The sequence below is a fragment of the Drosophila novamexicana genome, unplaced genomic scaffold (assembly GCF_003285875.2).
Source record: "Drosophila novamexicana strain 15010-1031.04,08,12 unplaced genomic scaffold, DnovRS2.1 tig00001089-arrow-arrow-pilon, whole genome shotgun sequence".
In the NCBI taxonomy this organism is placed as follows: Eukaryota; Metazoa; Arthropoda; class Insecta; order Diptera; family Drosophilidae; genus Drosophila; species Drosophila novamexicana.
The window spans coordinates 225,955-250,575 of record NW_020824841.1 but is presented as its reverse complement, the minus strand read 5'-3'; the positions used below and the strand labels follow the sequence as shown (position 1 = coordinate 250,575).

Here is a 24,621-nt window from a genome sequence, read left to right as displayed (position 1 = left end):
CTTTAGGCCAAGAATCGGGCCATAAATCTTTGCGTTCGCGCCATCTAGCGAGCGCTAATTTCACAACTGTTTTTGTTGTTTCTTGTTAAACGCACGAATAAATAAAAATAATTTGGCAACAGCGTCAAGCACACCCCACCCCCCACACCCAACGCAAGGGAAAATGCGAGCGAAGAACACTTCAAACAGTTTTTGGCCTCTGCCACCTGAGCGGTGGTTGAGTGCCAAGCTGGGCTGGTTGGGGTGGTTGGGGTGGTTGGGTGGTTGGGGGGTGGTTGGCTCCAGCGACTTGGTTGGATGAGTCTGTTGATTTCTTCGCTGGGCGCTCGTCCATATAATGCGGCTGAGGCTGCGAATTTAAATTTGATTTCACTGGCGCTGTTGCCGCTGCCACAAAGTAAACAAAAGTTGCCTGCATGTAAATTCAATTTGAATGCTCTTCAATGAGCTTTCGAAAGATGGACGGGAACGGGAACGGGAACGGGAATGCCAGGATGTTAGATGTATGCCTGACGGGTATAAGGGCATGGGAACTAGCACGAGGCACGGGGCACGGAAACCGGCGGGGGAATGGTTTTCAATGGCGGCTGGCGCGTTATGCGCGCGACTGCACTAAGCAGCGATTATCCTGGCACGAGTCCTGCTGCTGCTGCTTCTGTTGTTGGCCCCTGCCCTACCCCATCGCCTGTCGCAATTCGGTAGAGAAAACTTGCGCCAAGTTTCGGTAGCCGGTACACATAAATAACGGCAGCCGGTATAATATATTCATATGCGCGCATAAGCTGCTGAAAATTTATGCTAATGCTGCCGCGCACGCAGCGCCGTTCGCTGCGCAGTCGGCGTCGGCGTCCGCGTTGGGGCATAATCAAACAGTCTGCAAGTTAAACAACTGGCAAAACTTTGGTTTTAACTGCCAGCCAGCAACTGGCAATGGCAATGCACAACGTTGTGTCAGGTGGAAAGAGGGGGAGGCACCCAACTACTAAACGTTGCAACCTCTGACGCGCTGCATGACACGAGCGGCAGCAGCAGCAGCGACGCAGGTGATAAATGTCAGCGCATCCTGTTGCCACATAATTCTTGCTTTCTTTTCGCATTCATTCATTTTGTTGCACGCGACAGCTGGCAGTGCTTGCAACAACAACAGTGGCTAAAAGTGTGCGGCAACTGCACAGGATTGGGCGCTGCTGGCGTGGCATGTGCCACGTTGTGTGGCCTGCCCTGAATGCAGTTATTTGGTGCCCTGCATGCAAAACGAACGCCACAAATTTATTGGCATCATCATCGTTGCTTTTGGCAAAAACACTTTGCCACTCCGCTCCGAAACGCGTCACTTGATATTTGGAGATTTCGAGGTAAGTCCCAAAAGGGGGGACTTATTTTGGGGGAGGTGGTGCAAAGTCTATTCTATATATACATATAATATATGTTTACATTAAATCTTACTCGATTCCTACTACTACAAGAATTTGTTTAATATTTTGGACTTGTGCTTGTTTATTATCACAAACAGTTTTACCCACATTTATATTGTTTCATGCTCAAGCTCTTAGAAACAGCAAGAACAACAGAACAAGAAGAAAATATTTCAAAACAAGGTCTGTAGATAGTCTGAATTCTCTTCTACCAACACCAAATGCTAGGGGGGTCGGAGGTAACTATAAAACAAGTAAGATGTTCTAGTCGGGGGCTCCCGACTAGGGGATACCCTGAACCCTCTTCTTCCAACATCAAATGAATATATAACTATATTCTATTTTAGAAGCTATTTGTCAAGTTTGGTGACTCTAGCTCTTATTATTTACCTAAATTGCCCAACAAACAGGATATCGATATCGATTTTTATCGATTGCTTGGAAACGGAGCAAGTTGTCGATTATCGGAAACAAACTCGATCTGCGAGGGAGCTAGGAGCATCTACATCTAAAATTTCAAATTATAGGTTCTGAGGTCCTTGCGTTCATACATACGGACGGACGGACGGACGGACAGACAGACGGACATGGCTAGATCGACTCGGCTATTGATGCTGATCAAGAATATATATACTTTATGGGGTCGGAGATGCTTCCTTCTGCCTGTTACATACATTTGGATTTTGCACAAATACAATATACCCTTGTACCCATTTTTAATGGGTTCACGGTATAATGAAAGATACTTCGTCTGTATATACTATTCTAGAAGCTACATTTTAACCTTGGTGACACTTAGCCCTTAAAACCTAAGAGATTTGCTCGAAAAACAGGATTTCGATATCGCTTCTTATCGATTGCTTGGAAACGGGGCAAGTTATCGATTATCGGAAACAGCAGGAAATAGCATAACACTCAAAATTTCAAGTCTGTAGCTCCTTTAGATTCGGACAGACAGACGGACATGGCTAGAATATATATAGTTTATGGGATCGTAGATGCTTCCTTGTCCCTGTTACATAAACCTTTACCCTTTAAAATGGCTTCAGGGTATAACAATGTCTTTAATCAGTTGACAAAAATTTGTCTATTTGTAGCGGCATTTATTTTTGTTTTATATAAAAAAATTCTTTTATTTTGACTACACTGGGGATCGAACTCCGGACCTTCTGCCCGTGATTCTTACGCTTAGCTCACCTCACCTCATAAGCGAGCTGAAAGGCCATGACAAAATATACATTTTGCAAAATATTCAAAGTTGCATCTAACAGTTTGGTTGTGTTATTTGATTGTCAATAACATGCAATAAATAGAAAAACATATAAACTGAAGAGATTGCTTAGGGATTGGAACAACCGATCTCCTAATTGCGCCCTGGCAAGGCCCACATAGATAACTGTCGTGTGGCTTATCTTTTTTTATGAAAACTTTGACCACGATTTTCCTCAATTAATTAAAATGGTTAATTAAATGTTCTAAAATGCAGTGCTTGAATCAGCTTAGCAACTCCATCAACTAATTTAATTTAATTACCTTATTTTTAAAGTCAATTATCTGTTTTTTAATCCTTTTTATATTCGATAATCATATGAACCCTAGCAATAAACTTTTTGAACACCAAAATAGCCTCTAACGCAAACTGTTTCATAAAAAAAATATGTCATATTTAATTTAAAATTAAATTAAAATTAGTTCAACGAGCGAGGAAAAAAGATGAAAATAGATAAACGAATTTATTTTCGAGGATTTTAATGACAGTTAGAGGAGAGTCTGAGGTTTCTACTTCTTTAATGTATCTGCTTCTTTCCCTCGCTTTCTCTCTCTCTCTTTCTGTGTTGATCAATAAACATAATGCAGTGTTGAGAAGGGCAATATGCGCATCATTTGTAATGCCATTAGCCTCCGGGGCAACCAATTTGATTAGCAGGCTGGCAAATCATTAGCAAACATAAGTAAGCTGACTCTGGACGGGTAGATGGATTGGAAGGGGAGGGGGATGGGTAGGGAGAGGGAGAGGGGGTGCGAAGCCTAAGAAGAAGGGGACATGGAGCCAGGAGCACTGTGAAGCATCATCGGGGGCATGTTAAACATATGCAAACAAGTGCGTGGATGTGTTGCGAGCTGTTGCTGAGCGGAGCAAATAGGCAACAAATTAAATAAGTAACAAAGTCGAAATCAGAGGCAGGCCAACAGACAGACGAACAGACAGACAAACAGTCTGACAGACAGACAGAGAGAACCCGAACCGAAACAGACAGATAAACATGTAAACAGATGCGTCAGAGCGTTGTGGCAGGGCAAACAGATAAGACAGCTTAGCAGATAACATGAGACAGTCATTTGTGTTGACGAGGATGCCACAAGGAGGCAGAAGAGGCAGCAGAAGAAGCCACAGCAGCTGATGATGATGAGGATGAAGATGATGCCGAAGACGAAACTAGCTAGCAAATCCCCATGGTATCAGACGGTCTGCTTCCTTGCTTCCAGCTTCAGCTTGAGATTCCGCTTCAGCTTCAGCTGCTTCCACTCACATGTATTCGAATTTTGGACCAGCCTAAAATTATGCGCATAAGCATGAGCCTGTCAAGGAATTGGATAGCATGGTTGGGACACAGGCGTTCTTTTGGCTTTTTAATAAATGATGCCACCCGCCCCAAACTCGCAGCGTGCAACGTGGCGTATGCGTGTCGTGTAATTAATGCGCGCCAAATGAATAAGCAAGCCAAGCAAACAAAGAAACAAACAGACAAATAATTTCGGCAGCTTAAAGCGCCAGCTGCCAAGAGGAAGAGCGACTGTGGCGGGGTGACCAGGGGCGGGCAGCATATGTGACTGCGCTGTGCTCCTTCAACTATGCGTGGCGGAAGCGAGTTCACAAATGATAGGAATAAAATTAAGTGAAATAAAAAGCGACACCAGCAACCAGTAGCCCGCAGCAGCAACAACATATACCTTCAGCAGTGGCAGGGATGGGGCAAGCCGGGGGGCAGCACAAAGACGTTACTTTTGCTCGCAGGGCACAGTTGCTGGCATTAGTCTGCCACCCACTCCTGCCGCTCGCTTTGGGGCACGCAAAATTTCTGCGCGTGCTACGCAACCGGCGATAAATTTTAATACCCCAGCGACGTCGGCAGCGCTGCCAGCGTCGACAGCGCTGCTAGTCTGGGCGCATTTTAAAATTTATTGTTATTATGTGAATTTTATAAACGATGCCGCTGCGTTGCTGTTACTATTATTGTTGCTGTTGCTCCTGTTGTTGTTGTTGTTGCACTTAATTAAATTTTATGTGCGCGCGCCTTGAATTTAGCTGCAACAGCAGCGCCTTAGCAGCTGCCAGTACAGTCACTACTGCTCAAAAGAAGGCAAAAAAATAAGAAATAAGGAAAAAGAAAAAGGATTTTCCCAGTCGTAAGTCTTGTAAATGCGATGTCCGCACTAAAAAATTATAAACAGCAGACTCTTCTTAGGGGCTAAGCCCAAATGAGCAGAGCAGAACGTGGCCAAACAAAATTAAAGCGGCCCAATGAGAGCCACAATTTTCCACCATCAACCTGTTTTCCTCCCACTTTTCTTTCATTTCTTTTCATTTACTGCTTACGCGGCGCCCTGGGACTCGACTTCATTTGCTGGCCATTTGGCTGTACCAATTTTTTTGGGGGCCCAACAGATTACATCTAAGTAAATAAGCTGTAAAAGCATTCAAGTCTCTTGTGGCAGAAGGTCAAGGCTGTTAACATAGATAGCATTTAATTTAAGCGGTAATTAAATTAAATTAAATGTATATATGTATAGTTAATAATAATTCATTTGGATTATTTTATATGAATATATGTTTTCATTTAGATATATAAAATGGCATCTAAGGCCATTTAAGGAGCTAAGTTGCAGTTGTAAACGGCTGGCGCCCAACGTTGGTTGCATTTAATTTGTTTCTTTTAAAACCCAACGCATAGCAACCTCCAGCAACTGTTAGTTACTGCTCTTAAGACAGCTTAAGCCTGGCATTTACCTTAAATATTTATTAGCAAGTCTCGCAGGCTGCTTATGCACCAGAGCTAAAACTTTCAAGTGGCGCCCAACGCGCGGCGCAATAAATGTGAGTTTATTTTTAAAGTAATGCATAGCAGTAGCTGACCAGTGCACAATTAAAGTGAGCTTAAATTTTAAATTTATTTTAAAAATGCATCAGCAAGAATTTTAAGCTGCTAGTGCAGCGTTATATTTTTCTAGTGGCGCCCAACGTGTGGAGCAATAAATTAGAGTTCCGCTTTAAAGAGAATAGCTAGACGCTAGACGCTCACTTACTGCAAATTTAGAGGAGTTTAATTTAAGGATTCCGCTTATATAGTTATTAGCAGAAGTCTCAGGTTGTTCAGGACTCACAGTTGTATTCATTGGCAATTTGCATCCAACGTATTCTGCAACAAATTTGAGTTTAAAGGAGCTGCATAGAAGCTGCTACAAATGTCCACACTAAACCAAAGAGCACAAGAGCTGCTCAAGCATTAGCCGTGCGTCGCGTCAATGCCACCGAGCATATGCCACGTGATCAAACAATTTTTGTGGACCAGCGTTCACAGGCTGCTCTGCCCGATTGATATATGTAAATATTCCCCAGATTGTCTGCAGTTTCAGGCTCCATTGGCTACCTGGCTGCTGCAGTTAAGACTTGTCGCATTGCCGCCCGCTTTTAGCCCCTGACCGTTGCCATTAACCCGCATTGGCTGGTGTCCTGGCCCAGAACCTTTTGAGTTCTTATTGCCTTGGCGCATTTTTCGATTAAAATTTATTTGCGCAACTTATGAAAACTTAAATGCCCATAACGAACAGCGGCCGCCCAGCGGCAGCCAAACCTTACATTCCTCCACTTTTGTCTTCAGGCAAATGGTGCGGCACTGGCCGTGCTGGCCGTACCGGCAGCCAGGGCTAAAGTTTCAAATATTTCATAATTTGCAACATATTTTATGGGCCACATTGCAGTTGGCTCTCGCCCTGCTGCAGAGACTGTACGCATAGCGAGCCGGCCATAAAAAATAAAATGGGAGAAAACTTTTGCGCTGATTTACGATAAATTTTGGTACAGAACGAGGCCAACAGCAACAGCAAGAACAGCATTAGCTTCTCTCTGGGCTATTTTGATATATTTGCCCACATATCACTTACATATGAAATTCTAGACATTATTCATGTGCGGCATTGACAGACAGACAAATGTTTCAGTTTCCCGTTGACGATGTCTTCCGTCCCCGCCTCCGCCTCCGCCTACTGCCCGCTGCTTTCACTAAATAATTCAAATGACTTCCGACTTTGACTTTGACGCGGGCTTTCAATTCATGACAACCAGCTCGTAAGCTCCAAATGAAGCGCCTTCTGCACTCCTGTCTCCTGTGTCCTGGAGCAGCTCCTTGCTCCTGCTCCAGCTCCACCTCGACCTGCTGCCTTCTGCAGGTACGCAGCGCACTTAAAAAGTAATTTTATTACGCAGCTACTTACAGCGGCTGTCAGCGACAAAAAGAAGCAGAACTGAGAAAGGGCGGCGGGCAGGTCAATTGTAGCAGCTAGAGTTGGGGCAGGAAATAGGAAGTGGCCAGGCTAGGGGGCGTCCGAAGGGGGAGCCGACACAGTTTCTAAAGATGTCGCTCAAAGGGAAACGGAAAAGCAAAGCGCAAAATTGTTGCTTGTTGCTTGGTGTTGTCTTAGCAGACGCCACGCCTTCCAGGCAAACGCCCACAGTCACACTACTATTGCAAAGTTTTCATACCTCTTACGCTCTTTTCCCTCCCTCTCTCTCTCTCTCTATCTCTCTCTCTCTCTCTCTCTCTCTCTCTCGATGCCCGCCGCCGTCTTTGGCTTTGTTGTTTATTGTTTTTGGTCTTGTGTCGCCCTCGTTTTCAACTTTTCTTGCCGGTTCGTAAAATTTTTCTCATTACAGTTTTTCCAGCTCCGTTGACTTCTTGCCATACTACGGCTGCCTTCAATGCCAGACCAATGCCGGCAAACTTTCGACTTTTGCCTACCTTTTGCCCTTTTGCGTTTGCTGTATCTACTTTGCCAAGGTAATTAAATGACTCGAATCGACTTTTGAGCCGAAACTTGCTCGAGGTAATTACAAAAGAGTTGTCTGATTGATATACTTTCAATGCGATGCCAGCTAAATGCTACTATTAGTCGATCTAACCCAATCAAATTTGAATGTACTAGTAGTTAAATATGTTTCTAAGCGCCTTAAGAATTTTGCATTCTTCCTAGAGTTTCATGTGAACTCAGCTTTATTTGCTTTCAACTGTTCCAGGAGCTAAACTATCTAAAAACTAAACTATTCCCGAACATAACTTTAAGTGTGACTCAGTTGTACAAGAACTCAATTCTTAAACTAAATTCCAAATTTGTTAAATTGAAATTTGCAGAAAAGATTTCCGTGAAAACAAACGATGAAGATGTGCTGTTAGTCGGTGTTTCATCTCACGATTTGAACCAGCGCCCTGTCTTTTGGTATCCTTTGTCATACATATTAAACATTTTTATGAATCAATTGCGAGCTGTACAAAAAAAAAATATTCCGATCCATTTCTATTTTCATATAGAAAATGCAAGCCAAATTTAATTTCTACTCAAATTTGGCATCTAACAAATCTGATTGGATGAGTTTCTTACACTTTCTGTTTTTTGGGTTTCGCTGCGGCTGCTTTAGGTTTAAGGTTAGGTTCATGTTAAAAAGTGAATTAGAATTCCACTCTCGAACCGGTTCAGTACAAAGCACGTTTTGAAGAGTTTTCAGGAGAAGTTTTTAGTTTGATCAAGATATGCGTTTGGTTTCCTTGAACTCAGCTCTCAGCTCATATAACCCGCTTGGCCCTGATGCAGGGTATTCCCGCAGTGTCAGAGTAGTCTAAATTTCACACACAGACTATTTGCTCTTGTCACGATTTTTTATTTATTTTTTATAGAGCATTTAATGTGCACTCTGACGTTGCACAATTTTCCTGCTTTTTATTGCCGTTCTTGTTGTTGTTGTCGTTGTCGTTGAACACTTTTCCTGCTGCTGTGCGCAGTTTTCTTTCGCCGTTCGCTGCACTTCTCGAAACTTGGCCCCACTTTGCACTATTATTAAATTTGCCAACGCCGACGCCATTTTGTTTTTCTATTTGCCTTATGCATGCGGCCATTTTTTTTGTTTTAAGTTTGTTTGTTTTTTGCCGTTATTTAACGCGCCTTCGTGACAAATTGTTGCTGTTGCTTTTTCCGCTTCCGCTGCCGCTGTCGCTGGCATTTCGTTTAATTACTTTTGACGTCAGGTAAATTTCTCCACATTTTTTGCTGGCCTTTTCTGCTGCTCCATATTAGCAGACGCTGGCAGGTGTTGTTGTTGGAGGGGGCGTGGGAAGAGAAGGGGAGAGGGGAAGGGGAGAGGGGAAGGGGAGGGGGAGGCAACGACTGCTAGCAAAAGTGTGCTAAATATTTGTTTAGGCCCGTAGCCCATATTTGTCAATGGCCAATGGAGCGCATACACATATTCGCACACACACACACACACACACACTTCCGCACACACCCATACACATTCGCTCTACTCGTCATATTTGCATATGACTTTGGTTCGCTTTTGGCTCGCATTTATTTTGATGTATTTCCTTTGGGCAAACAAATAACTTTGAAACCCTTTGAGTGTGCGTTGTGCCTGGGGGTGGCCACGGGCCTGGCCACTGGTGGTTGCTGGGGTGGCTGGTTGTGTTCACTTTTTTTTTTGGCTTTGACATAGCATATGTGTGTGCTGTTTATATCCTTTTCTTGTTTTTCATTAGCAGATAGTTTAGCCAGCTCGCCAGCCCGACAGCCCAGGCTTTGCTCAACATTCATCCCTTTTACAGTTCGTTTGATCCTTTGCGGCCTAGCCTTCGTCCTGCCCTCATTAGTTGGCTGCTTCGGATGTGCCTAATCACATGCAGAAGCTTGGCTAGCTGCGATAGCTGCTCGGAGTTCAACTCGCTGGTGTTTGTTGTGCTGTTGCTCAAACTTTGCCTGGTCGTTGTTGTTCTTGCTCAATTCCATTAGCCAGAAGCAACAGAAGCGGCAGCAGCAGCAGCAGCAGCAGCAGCAGCTCGTCAAATCAAACAAATGAAAATGTAAAAATCTACAGCAAACAACTCGCAACAAAAAAATAGAAGTGAAAAACTTTTGCACAACAACATGTCGAACTAAAGCAGAGATTGGGCGTGGGTTTGTTATACTTTTAATCATATAATCTACATATGTGAATATTAATGTATTTCCAGCCACGCCTGACGCCCACTTGGCCATTGCCCTGGCAGCATTTTCCCAGGCTCCCGAGTGGGGATGGGCTGAATGAAAGTTTTGCCTTTTCAGTTCTTTTATTTTTTATTCTTTTTACCTCTCTTTTGCTGTTTTGCTGTTTGTGTTTACTTGTTGTTGTTGCCGTTATTGTTGCCTTTGTGTTTCTTTTAAAAGCTTTTTTAAGTAACTCCAACTAAATTAAGTTAAATACATTTCACGTTCGCGTGCGTGCCCTGTCGCCAGGCATGTTGCACGTGGCGTATGCGCAACATTTTAATTGGGAAATCCAGAAAAACTTGCGCCTTGTCGCTGCCAACCGATCCTGTGGCAAGCGTTTTGGGAGCAGCGTAGCGACTGCGCCTTTAGTTCGAGTGTGTCGCGTAAAAGCGTGCAACATAAGGCTGCCACAGACAGCGGCCGTGGCGGAATGTAAGGTTGTACCAGGACTCAGCTTCATTATGCGCTGCATTGCGATATTTATGTGTGTGTGTGAGATGTGTGTGCGTGTCGGCTTGCTGTATATGCTGCCCTGTCACGCCTCCGCCTTTCATGGCTTTTGCCATAAATTGCAATATTTATGTTTCTGGGTTAAAACTGCAGCCGTGACAATTGAAGGCAGCTGCTGCTCGGCAAATCCAAATACAGCCAAAGGATGCCGCTCCTCGAACACCTATAGATGCACATTTGCATGCACACACACACACACACACACATGCACGTATGTATGCACATATATAGATAAGTACTATATGCAGTTGTGGCCCCATAATAGCTCTGCTTTTGCTTCAGCTTCAGGCAGCCTTAGTCAGCTTCTTCTTTTCTTTCTTTTTTTTCATGCAACTGCAGCAAATGGCAAGTGGTAAATGTGTCTCTCTGTGTGTTTGCTCTGTACTTTGTTTCCCAAAGGGATTTTCTATGTTTTCCCACAGCTTTTGTTTGCCGCTTAGCACACCACACACACCCACATACACACACACACACACACACACACATACGCACACACACTCAAAGTTAGAAAGCAAGAGCTTTTAGTTTTGCATTCGTAGCACTTGGCTTTGCATTTTTCACAACACGCAAAATCATTCGACAAAATATACAAATCTCTACGTTATTTACTGTGTGGCTGTTATTGTCTGTGTGTGTGTGTGTGTGTGTGTGTGTGTGTGTGTGTGTGTGTGTGTGTGTGTGTGTGTGTGTGTGTAACTGTCAGAAAAAAGCAACACAACAATATTAAGGAAAACACACACGCACACACACACCCACAAGCGAGCTCTAGACTATCCTAGTTATAAAATGTGGAGGAATTCAACATATAAAACCATTCACGCTTGTGTTTTAGTATTTATCGGTATTTATTTGAATGCCTGCAACACTATAATTGTTTTCTGAAATTTCAATCTCTTGCTTACGACGAATCGAATCGAATAAACTCTTGCAATGATCATATTTGGCAGCAATCGGAGAAACCTTAAAAACGATTTATCAAACATTTCCTCTGATTCTCAATATTTTTTTGGAATACGCCTTCAAGCTGTATCAGGCATAAGCAAAAGAAAAATATGTAATACATATATGTATATGAAAAAGAGTTCAGTTTCAGTCTTATTAGAAAATAATCGTCACATGTTTTCACCTCAACGGGCGGAGAATAAGTGGAAGTCTCAATTTTAATTAATAAAATGGTTTGTACCTGCACCTAGTCTCATGATTATGTTTTCAACAAACATCTCCTAGCACATATAATTGTGGAATGACACAATCGATAGCCTTCGGATCTGGCAATGCACCAATCACGGCTCCGCCTTGGCGACTCGGGACACTTTCAGTTCCGTTGACAACTGAAATTGGAATGCGATTTCTCCACAAATTGAAATGCGTACGATTGGATGATGATCTATTGAACAGGTTGAGTTATAGCTTGTTCAAAGCAGCGTTTCTATCTGATCTGTTCTTTAAGTACCTTGGCCTGATTACGGCAACCTTTCCCCCCTCGCTCCCTCTCTCTATCTGAGTGCTGGGCCTAAGCTCTGTGGCAACTGTCTATCTGGGTTGGCCGTTGCATCTGCTTTTAATTGCATTGCTGATGTGAGCCAACAAATCGAAACTTGGCTATAAAACCGGCTGCCCCTCTTAACTCTCCCCCCCCCCCCCCCCCCTTCACCAACCTCCTCCAGCTCCTTACCCCCTGCTAGCTACCACCCTCTTATGGTTGCAGTTGCTGCGGCTCATAAATCGTTCAATCATCAGTGGCACATTGACAACACCATTGGCCGTTGGCTGTGCGACTTGGTCGTGTGTCATAGGCGCTGCGCAATTTATACACCACCCCCCTCTGTCGTGCCCCCGCCCGCACCCAGCCCCTCTGCAATCTTTTCTTGCGTCGCGTTTTTGGGCCTTAGACGTAAAATTAATGCAATTTACGTACAAAATGTGCCATTAAAAGCGCATAACCAGGCTGTAAAAAGCCAGCGGAAGTGTGATGGGTGCGGGGTGACGGGGATGGTGGTCGATGGAACGGGGTGGGGTGGGGTGGGGGTATAGTGTCTATTGGAGCTATTGCCAGTAGACGAACATAAAGCAATATGAGCTCTTGTCGCAGTCGCCGCGTCGCCTTGTCTGGGCCTTTTTCCAGCGCCGTCTGTCGGAGCCTCCATGTGCGAGTGTAATTTAATGCCAATGCAGTTTCTTTTTCTTCTTCCTTGCTTCTTCTTCTTCTTCTTTATTTTTGATGCTCACTCGCCCCGGCGAATGGCTGCCGTCTCCAGCTGGCCCCACCGCCCGCGGGCCCCAGCTGGCATGCCACAAATTACCCAGGCAAAGTCCGTAGAGCGCATTTAGCTAAATCGCAGAATTTATGTCTTATGAAAATGCGCTGCAACTCGCAGTCGCAGTCGCAGCCATTCTGGAGCTGCAGCCAAGTGACATTGCCACAAGAGGCAATGCTAATGTACGATGCTATAATAAAACGAGCCATGTTTAACCAAACGACACGACGCCTCAATGCCCTAACACTGCAAACAAATGGTTAGTCGTATTAAATAACCGACTGTATACATTTTGTAGCCACTGTATTTCATTGCCGATGCGCACACAAATGCCTGGGAACTTGCCGGGCACATGCTTTGCTTCATGTCTCACAACTCACACATTGTGTAGGGTATTGGAAAAATCATGATTACAAAGGCAGTGGGAAGGTGACAACGGGGCGTTACGGTGGGCACTGGGGAAACTTGAGAATTTAAAGCTGATTTATATCTTTTAGTTATTATTATTGTTCCATTCAGCGCGCACTTCTCTGCGTGCTTAACTATTTGCATGCCCCGTACTCAAAATAGGTGAAAGGGGTATGCTGTGCTTTTGCAAACGTATGCGACAAGCAAAAGCAAGCATCTTCGAGCCTACCAAATGAATTTATTCATGATCAGGAAGATGAGCTAGACGATGTCTTCGCTCAATTTCATTTTCGAAAGTGAGTTTTCTTGAATACCTCGAAGAGTTTTAGAGCCACCTACACCAAACTTCGCGAGTAGATTCTCGTTTAGTGCACACAACTTAAGAATATTTCACTTTTGGCTACATGCCCCATTAGAGTACAACAATTATTAAAATATAGCTTTACAGCTACAGCCTTGATCCTTGGTATATACACATATTCGGGTGCCATCTTTAAGAACTGAAAGCTTCATGAAGATCGCACAATAATTACCCGAGTTACTTGGGAATACATTACTCACACACAATGTGGGACAACATGAAATAGCTGCACAGTCGCTTGCAGCATGCGTGTGTCATTTGGTTTGTGTGTATCTTAAGGGTATCTCCCAGTCAGGCACACTCGACTTTAGTATTCTTGCTTATTTTTTTTCGCGCTGTGCTGCCTTTTTTGCCATTAATTTGCTTGCGCTTTTCCAATTTCCAGTTTTCATTTCGGCCCGTTTGCACACTCCTTGGCTATGGCTGTTCCGCTCAATGTGCGGCTATGTTGCACAATCCACAAATTATGCCGCCTTAACTGTTGGCTCGCTTAACTGTATTCGGTTTTGTCGCTGCCCCATCAATTGGCATGCCAAAAGTGCGGCGAAAAACTTTTCAATTCAATTATCAACGCCCAAGCATGCCACAGCCGGCTGACTATCTATGCAGCGCTCCAACTATGTGAAGTGCTGCCATCACCACCGACCACATACATGATTGCAGCGCCAGCTACAGCTCCAGCTCCAGCTGTGGCTTCAGCTTGGTTTAGTTCCGATTTGGCTTCGATTTGCCAGCAATTTGGCTCAATGCATTTTGGGTAATTTGTTTGCCAAATTCGCGTGTTGGCGTCAAAGTCGTCAACACGTTTTTTGTGGGGGTGTCGATTGCGATTGCAATGGGCAACATTAACAACATCTACAAAAACAGCAACAACAACAGCAACAAAAACAGCAACAAAAACAAGAACAGCTCCAAAAACACCCACAGCCAAGCATTAATATCAAGACTGAGGCAAGAATCTCGAATGGGAAAAGTTCATTGAATGAAATTAATGTTGCCATATATAACAGTACAGTGCAGCCTCGCTAAGAATAAAACGAAGTTCATTCATGTAAAATATTAATATACAAAAATTAAACATCATTTATTTCAGTTTTCGGCATAATATTATCACGATAATAAACACAGTCCGGATGAGGAGGAAATTGAAAAAAAATATATATATATATTTGTTTACAGTTCAGATAGTATAACATCTATGTACAATTTGTGTAACCTTGTAGAGAATATTATAATTGTATTACAAACTGAAGAACATATGTATATATGCTTGGTCAGTACGTAGAGGCTCGTCGATATAGCCAGATCCGTCTATCTGTTGCTATGCCAGCTAAGTCCTCAGATTAAGGGCTTACATCATAAAACTATGCATAGGTTTATAAAACCAACTGGATCTAAAGCTGCCATTGCCCTAATATTAAGTTTCTGTGTGAAGTTTTTCAAGACATCTTGAGCAAACTTGACATTTACATAATTTAATCAAGCACTTTTTGATCTCATAATCACAGTATATCAATAGTTTTATTGAACAAATCGAGCAAAAAGAGTCGCCCATAGGAACAATTGGTTCCAAATGAAGCTTGGGCTTCAAAAGTACATGTACCAGGGCAATTAAACTTCACCGTAACAAAATTAATTAGCTAACGATAAATCAATTTGTTTTCTCAATGCAAGCTCCAATTATGTTGTTTTGCATATTGAGTGCTTACTGTGTTGTCTCTCTTTACAGTTGTGAGAGTTGCACTCGAAGCTAAATATAAAAAAAAAAGAAGAAAAAAAATAAAATTTGGATGCCAGTCGAGCGACAAATATTTTGGCAAGCCAAAAATTGAAGCGGCCAGCAAAAATATGCTGGCAATGACAAGATGTGCCGCTGGTGGCAACGGGGGGTTGGCAAACACAGTGGGGCAGGGGCACGGGGCACGCGGCACGACTTCGACATCAAATTGTCAACACATTTTAAGCGTGTGTGTGCGTGTGTGGAAGGGGCAACGTGGTATCATAACAGCCTTAGCTCATAAGCAAGCAAAGTGCTTAAGGACGTAGACAGGCCGCAGGAGTAGGATCTGGAGCAGGAGCAGAAGCCGCAGCAGCAGCCGGAGCAGAGACTGTGCCCAGAGTGGGCAGCCAAATTGAAAAGTAAATAAAATTATGCGTCGCAACACATTCGAAATCATTGGCCAAAGACATATCGATGTTGCTTCTATGCCTTTTGGCACTCAGCCCCGCCCCTTGCAAGGTTTCGAGGCAGCGCCAAGCGTCGACGTTGTCAACGGTTGAGTTGAGCTTTTTTTCCATCTCCTTTTTTTATTGGGTCTGAGATGACGACGCGCTTTACGCGTCAGTTGATTTTTTTCCATTTTGGGTCCGCCGTGTGCTTTGCAAAATTTTCTTGATTTGGCTTCTCGCAATCTCAACCGGGCGTCGCTCCCTTGCTCCATGGAATTGGGGCATCATTGAAAATTCAAATCACATCAAATTGTAAAATACACAAACCACGCAAATCGTCGTTGGGCAAAATAAAAATGCGAGTACATAAAAATAATAATAAAAAGACAGACAGAGTCTCAGATGAAGAGCCACAGCCAAAGCCAAAAGCAAAGGCAACGTTAGCTATAAAGTCGGGCGAGCTTGAAGACGGGAACGCAGACTGGCAGTGGAGGACGGAATGCTGGACGAGCTGGCAAATTTCTTAGCACAAATCTGGAGCTGGCGCTAAAGCGGGAGCTGAAGGCCACATTTTGTGCCGGCAAAGCAAATTCGGAGTTTTGTGATAGCAAAAACGGACTGCGAGGGTGTTCCAAAAAAAGGAAAAGGGAGAAACTTGACGATATGGCAAATTTATTGTGCGTGTATGTGTGTAGGTGTTGTTGTAAATTACGGAGGGAGTGTAAAATGAAAAGAGTGAAAATTATGTTGCTGGCGCACCCAATTGAGAAAATGCCCTTCACTTTACTATTACATCTTTCAATAGGGCGATAATTATGTTTGTGCACAACTAAAAGCTACCCTGTAGCCACCAAAAGCTAAACTATAAGCAATTCACAAATTTATTCGAATATACTTAGGTGATGCCTCGAAGTCAATATTCACAAATAAAAGCAAGAGCCTGGCTGGAACCCTAATGTCCTAATGTCCTCGCCAAAGGCCATCGTTGCCAATGCTCAAATATAATAATAAAAATAATAATAATAATAATAGTAGTAGTAAAAAAATTAATAATAATAATAATAATAATAATAATAATAATAATAGTAATAGATGAAGTATTAATAATAATAATAATAATAATAATAGCAATAGCAAAATTAATCATATTAATATTTTTTAATATTATAAATTTGTTAATATAAATATAGAAATATATTGACAATCATAATAAAAGTAAATATTATAATGCTAATGATAATGATAATTATAATATTAATAAATATATTACCATTAATTATTATAATAAAAGTAGAAACGTTAATGATAATGATAAATAAAAGATAATGTAAATAAAAGATTTGTAGGCTTCACTGATAAGACTTAAGATGTTGGCCAGTTTTCGACTAATCTCAATCCTTTTTTGGGTCCAAATGCCCGCGGCGTCAGAGTTTTTTATTGTGTTTTTTTCTACGCAACTAAGCAAATCTTTGTGTTACATCTGTTTGGCTTTAATTATACATAACTTGAATGCTTTTCTTCTATTTAAAGCCTTGGCGCCTGTTCAGCCCACTCGCAATTCGATCACATCTTGTTGGTTACCCTGCCCCGCGCTTTGCCCCCGCTGCCGCGTGGCGATATCTTTCGCCTATAGCTCCAGCATTGGAGTCTGCGCCGCCTTTGCTTTTCTCTTGTTGCATACGAAAAACTAACGAAAATATGAAAATAAAATAAAAAATGTAGACATTTTGTAGCCAGTTTATAGAGATGGTGGGCCAGCCTCTTTGGGCCGAGGCCTGTTTGCTTTTCGCCCATAATTTTTGCGCCGTTTACAACAAACGGTCGCATAACTTGTGAACGGCCCCGGTTCCGCAACGATCCCGGTCCCTGTCCCTGTCCCAGTCCCAGTACCAGTCCCCGCCCCAGACCCTGGCCCTGTCGCCCCGTAAACGCCCCGCCTTATCTCTCGTTGGCTGTCGATGTAGTCCCACGGTCTATGGGCCGCTTGGTCTATGGGTAGAGCCAGCTCGCACTCGCACTCATTCGCATGGTGCCAAATGATTTTCACATGTTTTTGTTAGTGTGTGTGTGTGAGTGTGTGTGTGTTCATTCATTCGCACTTTTCTTTTTGCATGTGTTTTTCACTCGCACTTTGGCTGCGCGCTGCTTTGGCATTTAATTAAAAAGCCTGCAAAATTATGAACTTTTCTTTCTCGACCGCCTGCAAATTTGTTTGTTTTCGCCACGAAAGTCATATATCAAAAAATTGCTTGCCAGATGCGAGTCGGTTTTTTTTCTTCTTTGTATAGGCGGAGTAGTCCGGTGGTTGGGGATTGGCAGTGGGAAATGCGAAATGCGAAATGCCAAATGTAAAATCTCTCGCCAATGATCTGTCGAACTTTTCGCCCAACTCTCAGCCGGTTGGCAATAAGTTTTCCTCTTTCTCTTTTTTTATTTTTCTTTTAACAGAATTCAATGTGCCGATGAGCTGTTTGGGACGACGGGTAGTTGATGGGTAGATGAGTAATGGGGCAATGTGTGCTGGAGTGGAGCATACGAAGCTCTACCCAAAACAGTTCTTGTTGCTGGGAGTCGACGCGTTGAAAATCAAATGAGCTGTAAAGAAAATTCGCGTTAAAATGCGTTTTATTGTTTCCAATTAAAGTGATTGAGTGCGTTGCTTTATATATATTTATATGTATATATACTTTTATATATCCATGTGTATGTGTGTGGGTTTGCATCTAGGCTGAATCAAAAAACCACAAACAATATTGACTGTAAAGCTGTAGTGTCCGACATGCTTCGTTTAATCCCACACAGCACATCAGCACGACCCAACCCAAAAAACAATTTATGCGCTACTTTAGCTAATCGTCGAGAGCGTCGAATATTTTGTTGACGCTTTTCACTGTGTCGATTTCGTTTTTTCCAATTGGTTTTCCAATGGAATTTATGAGTGAGTCTCCCATCAACAGCATTTAGCATACGGCTAGGGGTTGGCTAGCACAACTGCATCCAGTATATTCTCATGTGTTTCACTCGTCAGCTGGCCTGTTCCTATTTATGAGGCAGCAGCTCAACTCGGCTTATTGCTAGCCGCAAAATCAACTCATTTACAATGCGTGTGGCAATAGCTGTGCTCCAAATGCCGGACAGTCTAGCTATCTTATTATCATTATTGCCACCATTAAGTCCACACATATCGGCGGCAATGAAAGAGTCGCAACGATACTCAAATGCCCTGCCCACAAATTTTTGCGTGTAATGTCGATAGAATTCACTTTCTGAGTTTTTCTTTAATTAATTAAACATATTCAGATTAAATAAGCTTTCAAGTTTTATATGAGGGACTCCTCATCAGGGCTTCAAAATATACCCAAAAGTCTTATAAAAATATGAAAAAGGAAATGCCAACTTTGATATTTATATTAAAAAAGTATGTAACATTTTCAAAAATAATCAATTTTTAGTAAAGGAAACTTTCCAAGCTGAATGCGCTCAAAAAAAGAAAAAGAAAAAATTCCTTAATCTTAAATCTTTTATTCTGACATTTTAGCCTTTTCACTTGTGACTGATATCATTTCTCCAGCTGTCGTTGAGACTTTCACCTTTTTAAATGATATAACTAAGTGAGCTCTTGATGGGATTTATAACGTTGGACTCCCAACTCGTTTGCCAGCCTCGGCCTCGACACATAGCTGATATAACAGCTCAGCGCAAAGACGCAGCGCTGAGTGTCAAGTAGAAATAAAAATCATTTTAATTTGTGCAACGATGACGATGACGACGATGACGACCATCGAGTGGATGGCTGCATGAGGCAAGGAAATGGGGGAAGGGGCCAGGGGGCAGTCTGGTAGCACGTCCAATATCAGGGCAGAGCATTTGGGCACATGTTATGCGCCTGCTGGCAGGATAAAACTCATCGATAAGTCTGTTGGGGCGTTGGTGGCATCGCATCCAGCCGCGTTGCCCATTGTCGTTGCCCATTGTTGTTATTTGCCAAATAAGCGAACGGCCGCCCGCGTTTTACTTCCCCGCCAACGCTCCCGCGCCCGCGCCCGCACCCGCTCCTCATGCCTCATGCCGGACGCGTCTCCATTGTTGTCAGCTACGTCGTCGTCGTCGATGATGCAGACATAAGATATGAAAAATATGAAGCAACAGCCATCACAATAGTCGCACCAGCCAAAAGCCAGAGCTGGAGCTGAAGCTGGAGCCGCAGCCACCGCACAGGCAAGGGACACTTTGTGCTGCCTGCTCTCCCTACCCCGCCTGTCCCGCCGATTTAAACCCAGCTCACAAAGCAGGCGCTCATGCGTGTGCAAGTCAAAGTCGCTCTGCGTGGGCACCAGCCTCATACGTAACCAGCTATAGATACAACTCAGTCCGTCTGCGTCACACCGTCCCGTCCCGTCTCGCTGTCTGCCCATATATGAGTTGCGTTGTATAAATCACGCTTAATGCCTTTGGCAACGGGGGCAACTGGAACATCCGAGTACGCTGTGGAACATAAATTGCAGTCAAGTGCTGCCAATTAGTTGGCAAAAATTATTTTATGATATTGGCCAACTAATTAAACCAGCATTACGCTGGACTGACGTTAAGGCTAGTGTCCAGACAAGGACACCAGCTCCGATGCGGGGCCTGGGTCAGCTGGTCAAAAATCGATAAAAGTCGCAGCAGGCGAGAGACAGGTGCCCCAACCCTCTTCACAGCCCCTTGTCTCCCTTTCTAGCCAGCTTTCGCATTGTAGCTAGCATGCAGTTTCATCAATCAACCGCACGAGCCAACAATCAATCATAGTCGAGCAGCAGGGGTAGCTAGAGGGTAGCCCTCAACCTGTCCCAAATAAGTAAAGTACGTAAAAATATCTCTGATTATTAATTATGAAATGAAATTATGAAATGTGCGAGAAGCGACTGCCATTAAACGATTAGGTTCCTATGCTGTCCTAGACAGCAGCATTAGACGTAAGGAGCTTAAGGAAACAATACAATCTTAAAGATGAATAAATGAATATAGATGCATCAATACCCGAAATAGCTGTGCTGAACAAGAGAGGGCAACTTAAATGATTGAACGCAAATAAAGCTAAGCTCTATAAGACGAATGCTTATATTCTAATTCGATCCGAATGCTACTTAAACTTAAGAGATCAACGAAAAGTTAAAGTCCTCACTGATTGACTGACTGACTGATTAACTGTCTGTTCGATTGACTGACTGGCTGATTGACTGACTAACCGACAGACTGACAGACAGACTGATTAAATAGACTAACAGATTGATTAGCCTAGCTAGTCAATCAGTCAGTCAGTCAGTGACTAGTTAGCCAGTCAGTCAGTGAATCAATCTGTTAGTCTATTTAAGTCAGTCAGTCAGTGAATCAGTCACTGACTGGCCGACAGTCTGATTGACTGACTGACTAAACGAATGACTGTCAGACTGATTGGCTAATAGACTGATTGACTGACTAACTGAGTAACTCACTGTATGACTAAGTAACTGATTGACTTATTGACTTACTGACGGATGGACTGATTGACGACAAGACGGACTGATGGGCAGACTAGTTGCCTGGTTGCCTGGTTGCCTGGTTGACTAATAGACTAATTGATAGACTGATAGACTGATTAACTGACTGACTAACTGACTTATTTCGGTACGAGTTTAGAATTATAAATACTGACAGTAGTTACCTCAAGTAAATGCCAAATTTCTGGATTTGAAAAATAACTTATGTAAGGGTGAATAGTATTTGTATAAAACTCACCCATTTTACCTGGTCGTGATTAAACTTAAGTAAACTTTCCTCCAGAATTGAAAGCTGCTAAATTATTTTATGGTACTTTTAAAATTGCATCTCCTGAAATATAAAAGAGAATTGGTTAGATGATCTTATCACACCTAATTACTTATATTGTACCAGTCCTATATTCTAACAAGTATATTAAAATTTTGAATAGGCTAAGAATTGTAATATGCGAACGCATTTCATTTCAGTATATGCTTCCCTTCAATAATTATCTTTAATACTTGTTTTAATTATTATTAAATTTCCAATGCCATTTTCTTTGCTCTTTATCAGTGTGCCAGTGCAATGGACATGCCCGTCGCTGCCGATTTAATCTAGAGCTGTACAAGCTGTCGGGTCGTGTGTCCGGCGGCGTGTGCTACAATTGTCAGCACGATACAACCGGACGGTATTGCCACTATTGCCGCGAGGGCTACTATCGGGACGCCACCAAACCGCCCAATCATCGTAAAGTCTGCAAACGTAAGTGCTGTTAAAGCCATCACCTGGCGATGTTAAGACGCTGCTCAGTCATCAATCAGCGGCCTAGTTAGTTGTAAACAGGGAAAATATCTTTCTAATGATGACTCCTTCTTTCCTTCTCTCTCTCTCTCTTCCTCTCTCTCTCTCTCCCTCTCTCTCTCTCTCTCTCTCTCTCTCTCTCTCTGTCTCTGTCTCTTTCTCTCTCTCTCTCTCTCTCTCTCTCTCTCTCTCCGATTCTCCGTATTTTTTCTTCCACTCCGTCTCACAGGCTGCGACTGTCATCCCGTTGGCTCGACTGGCAAGACCTGCAATCATCTGAGTGGCCAGTGTCCCTGTAAGGAGGGCGTCACCGGCTTGACCTGCAATCGCTGTGCTCGCGGTTATCAGCAGACGCGCTCCCATGTGGCGCCCTGCATAAGTAAGTGTCCAGTTCTCGCTGTCTTGCCCCACTGCACTCTAGCGTAATCCTCATTCACGTACCTTTTTGCAATTAACAGAAGTGCCCACAAATGCGAATATGATTCAAGCTGAAAGCGCCGGCGGCGGCGGTGGAGCTGGCGACTACAAGGATGGCGGAGGCTCCCAGGCTGAGGAAATGAAAAAGTGTAAGTGGCAACTAGCGAGTACCGCGTAATGGAGATGCGAGTAGCGATTAAAATGTGACATAGGACGAGTAACGAGTGAAATGTACCTGCGACGAGTAACGAGTAAAAAGTGACTTGTGACTAGTATCGAGTAAAATGAAGTATGTGATGAGTACAAAGTGAATATTCCTTATGGCGAGTAACAAGTAAAAAGTGACTTGTGCCGACTAACGAGTAAAATGTAACTTGTGACGAGTAACGAGTGAAAAGTGACTTGCGACGAGTAACGAGTAAAAACTGACTTATGACGAGTAACGAGTAAATGTAGTTTGTGACGAATAACAAGTGAAAACTAACTTCCGACGAGTAACGAGTTAACCGTGACTGATGACGAATAGCATGGTACTTGCTGAATAGTTCCTTGTGAAGAGTAACGAATTTCGCTTAGCGAGTTGAGATTTTCAATTAACTTATTGACGAGTAAAGCGTTGCGAGTAACAAGCAACGAGTTTTAATTTACAACACATTGATATAAACATATGTTTATATTATATTCCTCACAGATTGCGGCAAGTGTAAGGCCAGTCCCAAGAAGCTCAATCTCAACAAGTTTTGCATGGAGGACTACGGTGCGTATGCTTGTTGTCCAATTCATATGCCCGAACCTAACCCAATTTTAACTCGCTTACAGCTCTTCTGGCCAAGGTAATTGGCCATGATCGCGCCTCTCAGGATATAAGCACCGAAAAGTTTTCGATAGAGCGACAGAACGAGATATACAAGTACGAGATAAATATACAGACCATTTTCAAGCGGAACCCGATGTCGGGCACGACCAGCTCGCTGCTGGGACGTGGCAACATGATGCTGCTGGTGCCGCGCAAGAGCATCGAGTGTCAGTGCCCCAAGATCAAGCTGAACAAGTGAGTATTCGCTCCTCCAACTGAACTAACATTTCTTTCGCTCCGATTATTAATTCACGATATGCTCCTCATTGCTTAATCTTTACAGATCGTATCTTATACTTGGACGCGACTCGGAGGCAGCGCCGGGGTATCTGGCCATTGGACCCAGTTCAGTTGTATTGGAGTGGAAGGATGAGTGGTCGTTGCGCATGAAACGCTTCCAGCGGCGCGCCCGCAAATGCAGTTGAATCGAACCGGAAACGGAATATGTCAGAGCGGATTTCAATTTCATACACTTGGCTAGGTATCGGTTTTTGTATAAATTGTACAGTTTACTCAAGTTTCTGACCTTTTTCGGCATCATGCTTTAATTAATCCCCCCACACAAACACACAAACCCACATATACTAATACCTATATACACAAACCTAAGCGGAGTCTCCCCATAAAAGAATATACTTAACTATCTAAAAACAAAAAAACATCCTAAATTATCTAGTTAAGCTACTCAGCGGCATTCTAGTCTACAATACTCGAACACTGCACAACACTGGGCAAAACCAACAGCATCAACAACAACAAGCCAAATGCTAATTACAATTTAAAGTGTGAGCCTTCGAGTGTGTGTGTGCGTGTCCGTAACAGTTTTGAGGGTCATAAAAAAACAGTTATAAATTTGAAACAAGTGCGAAAAGAGTTGCATGTTGCATGTTGAATGTTGCGTGGAGCGTGTGTCGCGCAGTGGGGCGCAGCTTTACATAGAATGGAATTTTGGTGCAGGGTAGACAAACAGGCGTAGTCAACAACAACAACAACAACAGCAACAACAACAACAACAGCAACAACAACAACAACAACAACAGGCCAACAAACAGCAGGCTTTCGCTCGGAACAGCATGCAATAGGGGTATTCAAGATAAATTTAACCTTAAATGTTAACTTGTCTGTCGCATGAATTAGTTCAAATGTTATTTGTTTTGCTTATGTGCTGACTACCCCTAATGCCCAGGCAATCATTTTTTTAATTTTTTTGTATATGTAAATTGATTTGTATTTTCAATATATATTTGCCGTGCTTCCAAGTATTTATTTTTATCGCTAACACTTTTTTTCGGCTTCAACGGCAGTTTTATTATTATTATTATTTTTATTTCGATTTGTATTTATAAAATGTATGCTAACAGTTTTGCTGTTAATTATGCAGATGTTTATTTCCCATTTGTTGGTTGGTTTTCACGCGCTTTTGCATAACAATTTGTTTGAGGCAACCGCAGCAGAAAAAAGCGTAATAATAATAATAATAAAAATAAACAGACGAACAGCAACAGAGACTGCAGCAGCAGCAGTAAAATTAATTTAAAATACATTTATTTGAATTTAATTTTCAATCTGAATTATGCATGCAAATCAGTAAGCGTGGTAAAATAAAAAAAAAAAACCTCACAGCCAAATTGAGTGTTT

At 42.8% G+C, this 24,621-nt stretch overlaps 1 protein-coding gene across 1 annotated transcript in view; it reads left to right on the top strand.

Annotated features, from left to right (window-relative positions):
• The window catches only part of LOC115766303 (netrin-B), a 68,281-nt gene extending 44,077 nt beyond the window's left edge, over positions 1 to 24,204 (top strand). Inside the window, exons 2-7 of the mRNA XM_030710180.1 lie at positions 21,483 to 21,671; positions 21,940 to 22,089; positions 22,169 to 22,276; positions 22,819 to 22,884; positions 22,947 to 23,178; positions 23,267 to 24,204. Coding sequence (XP_030566040.1) covers positions 21,483 to 21,671; positions 21,940 to 22,089; positions 22,169 to 22,276; positions 22,819 to 22,884; positions 22,947 to 23,178; positions 23,267 to 23,408 — 887 coding nt within the window. The 3' untranslated portion in view covers positions 23,409 to 24,204. The remainder of the gene's footprint in view (positions 1 to 21,482; positions 21,672 to 21,939; positions 22,090 to 22,168; positions 22,277 to 22,818; positions 22,885 to 22,946; positions 23,179 to 23,266) is intronic.
• Positions 24,205 to 24,621: the final 417 nt, after the last annotated feature.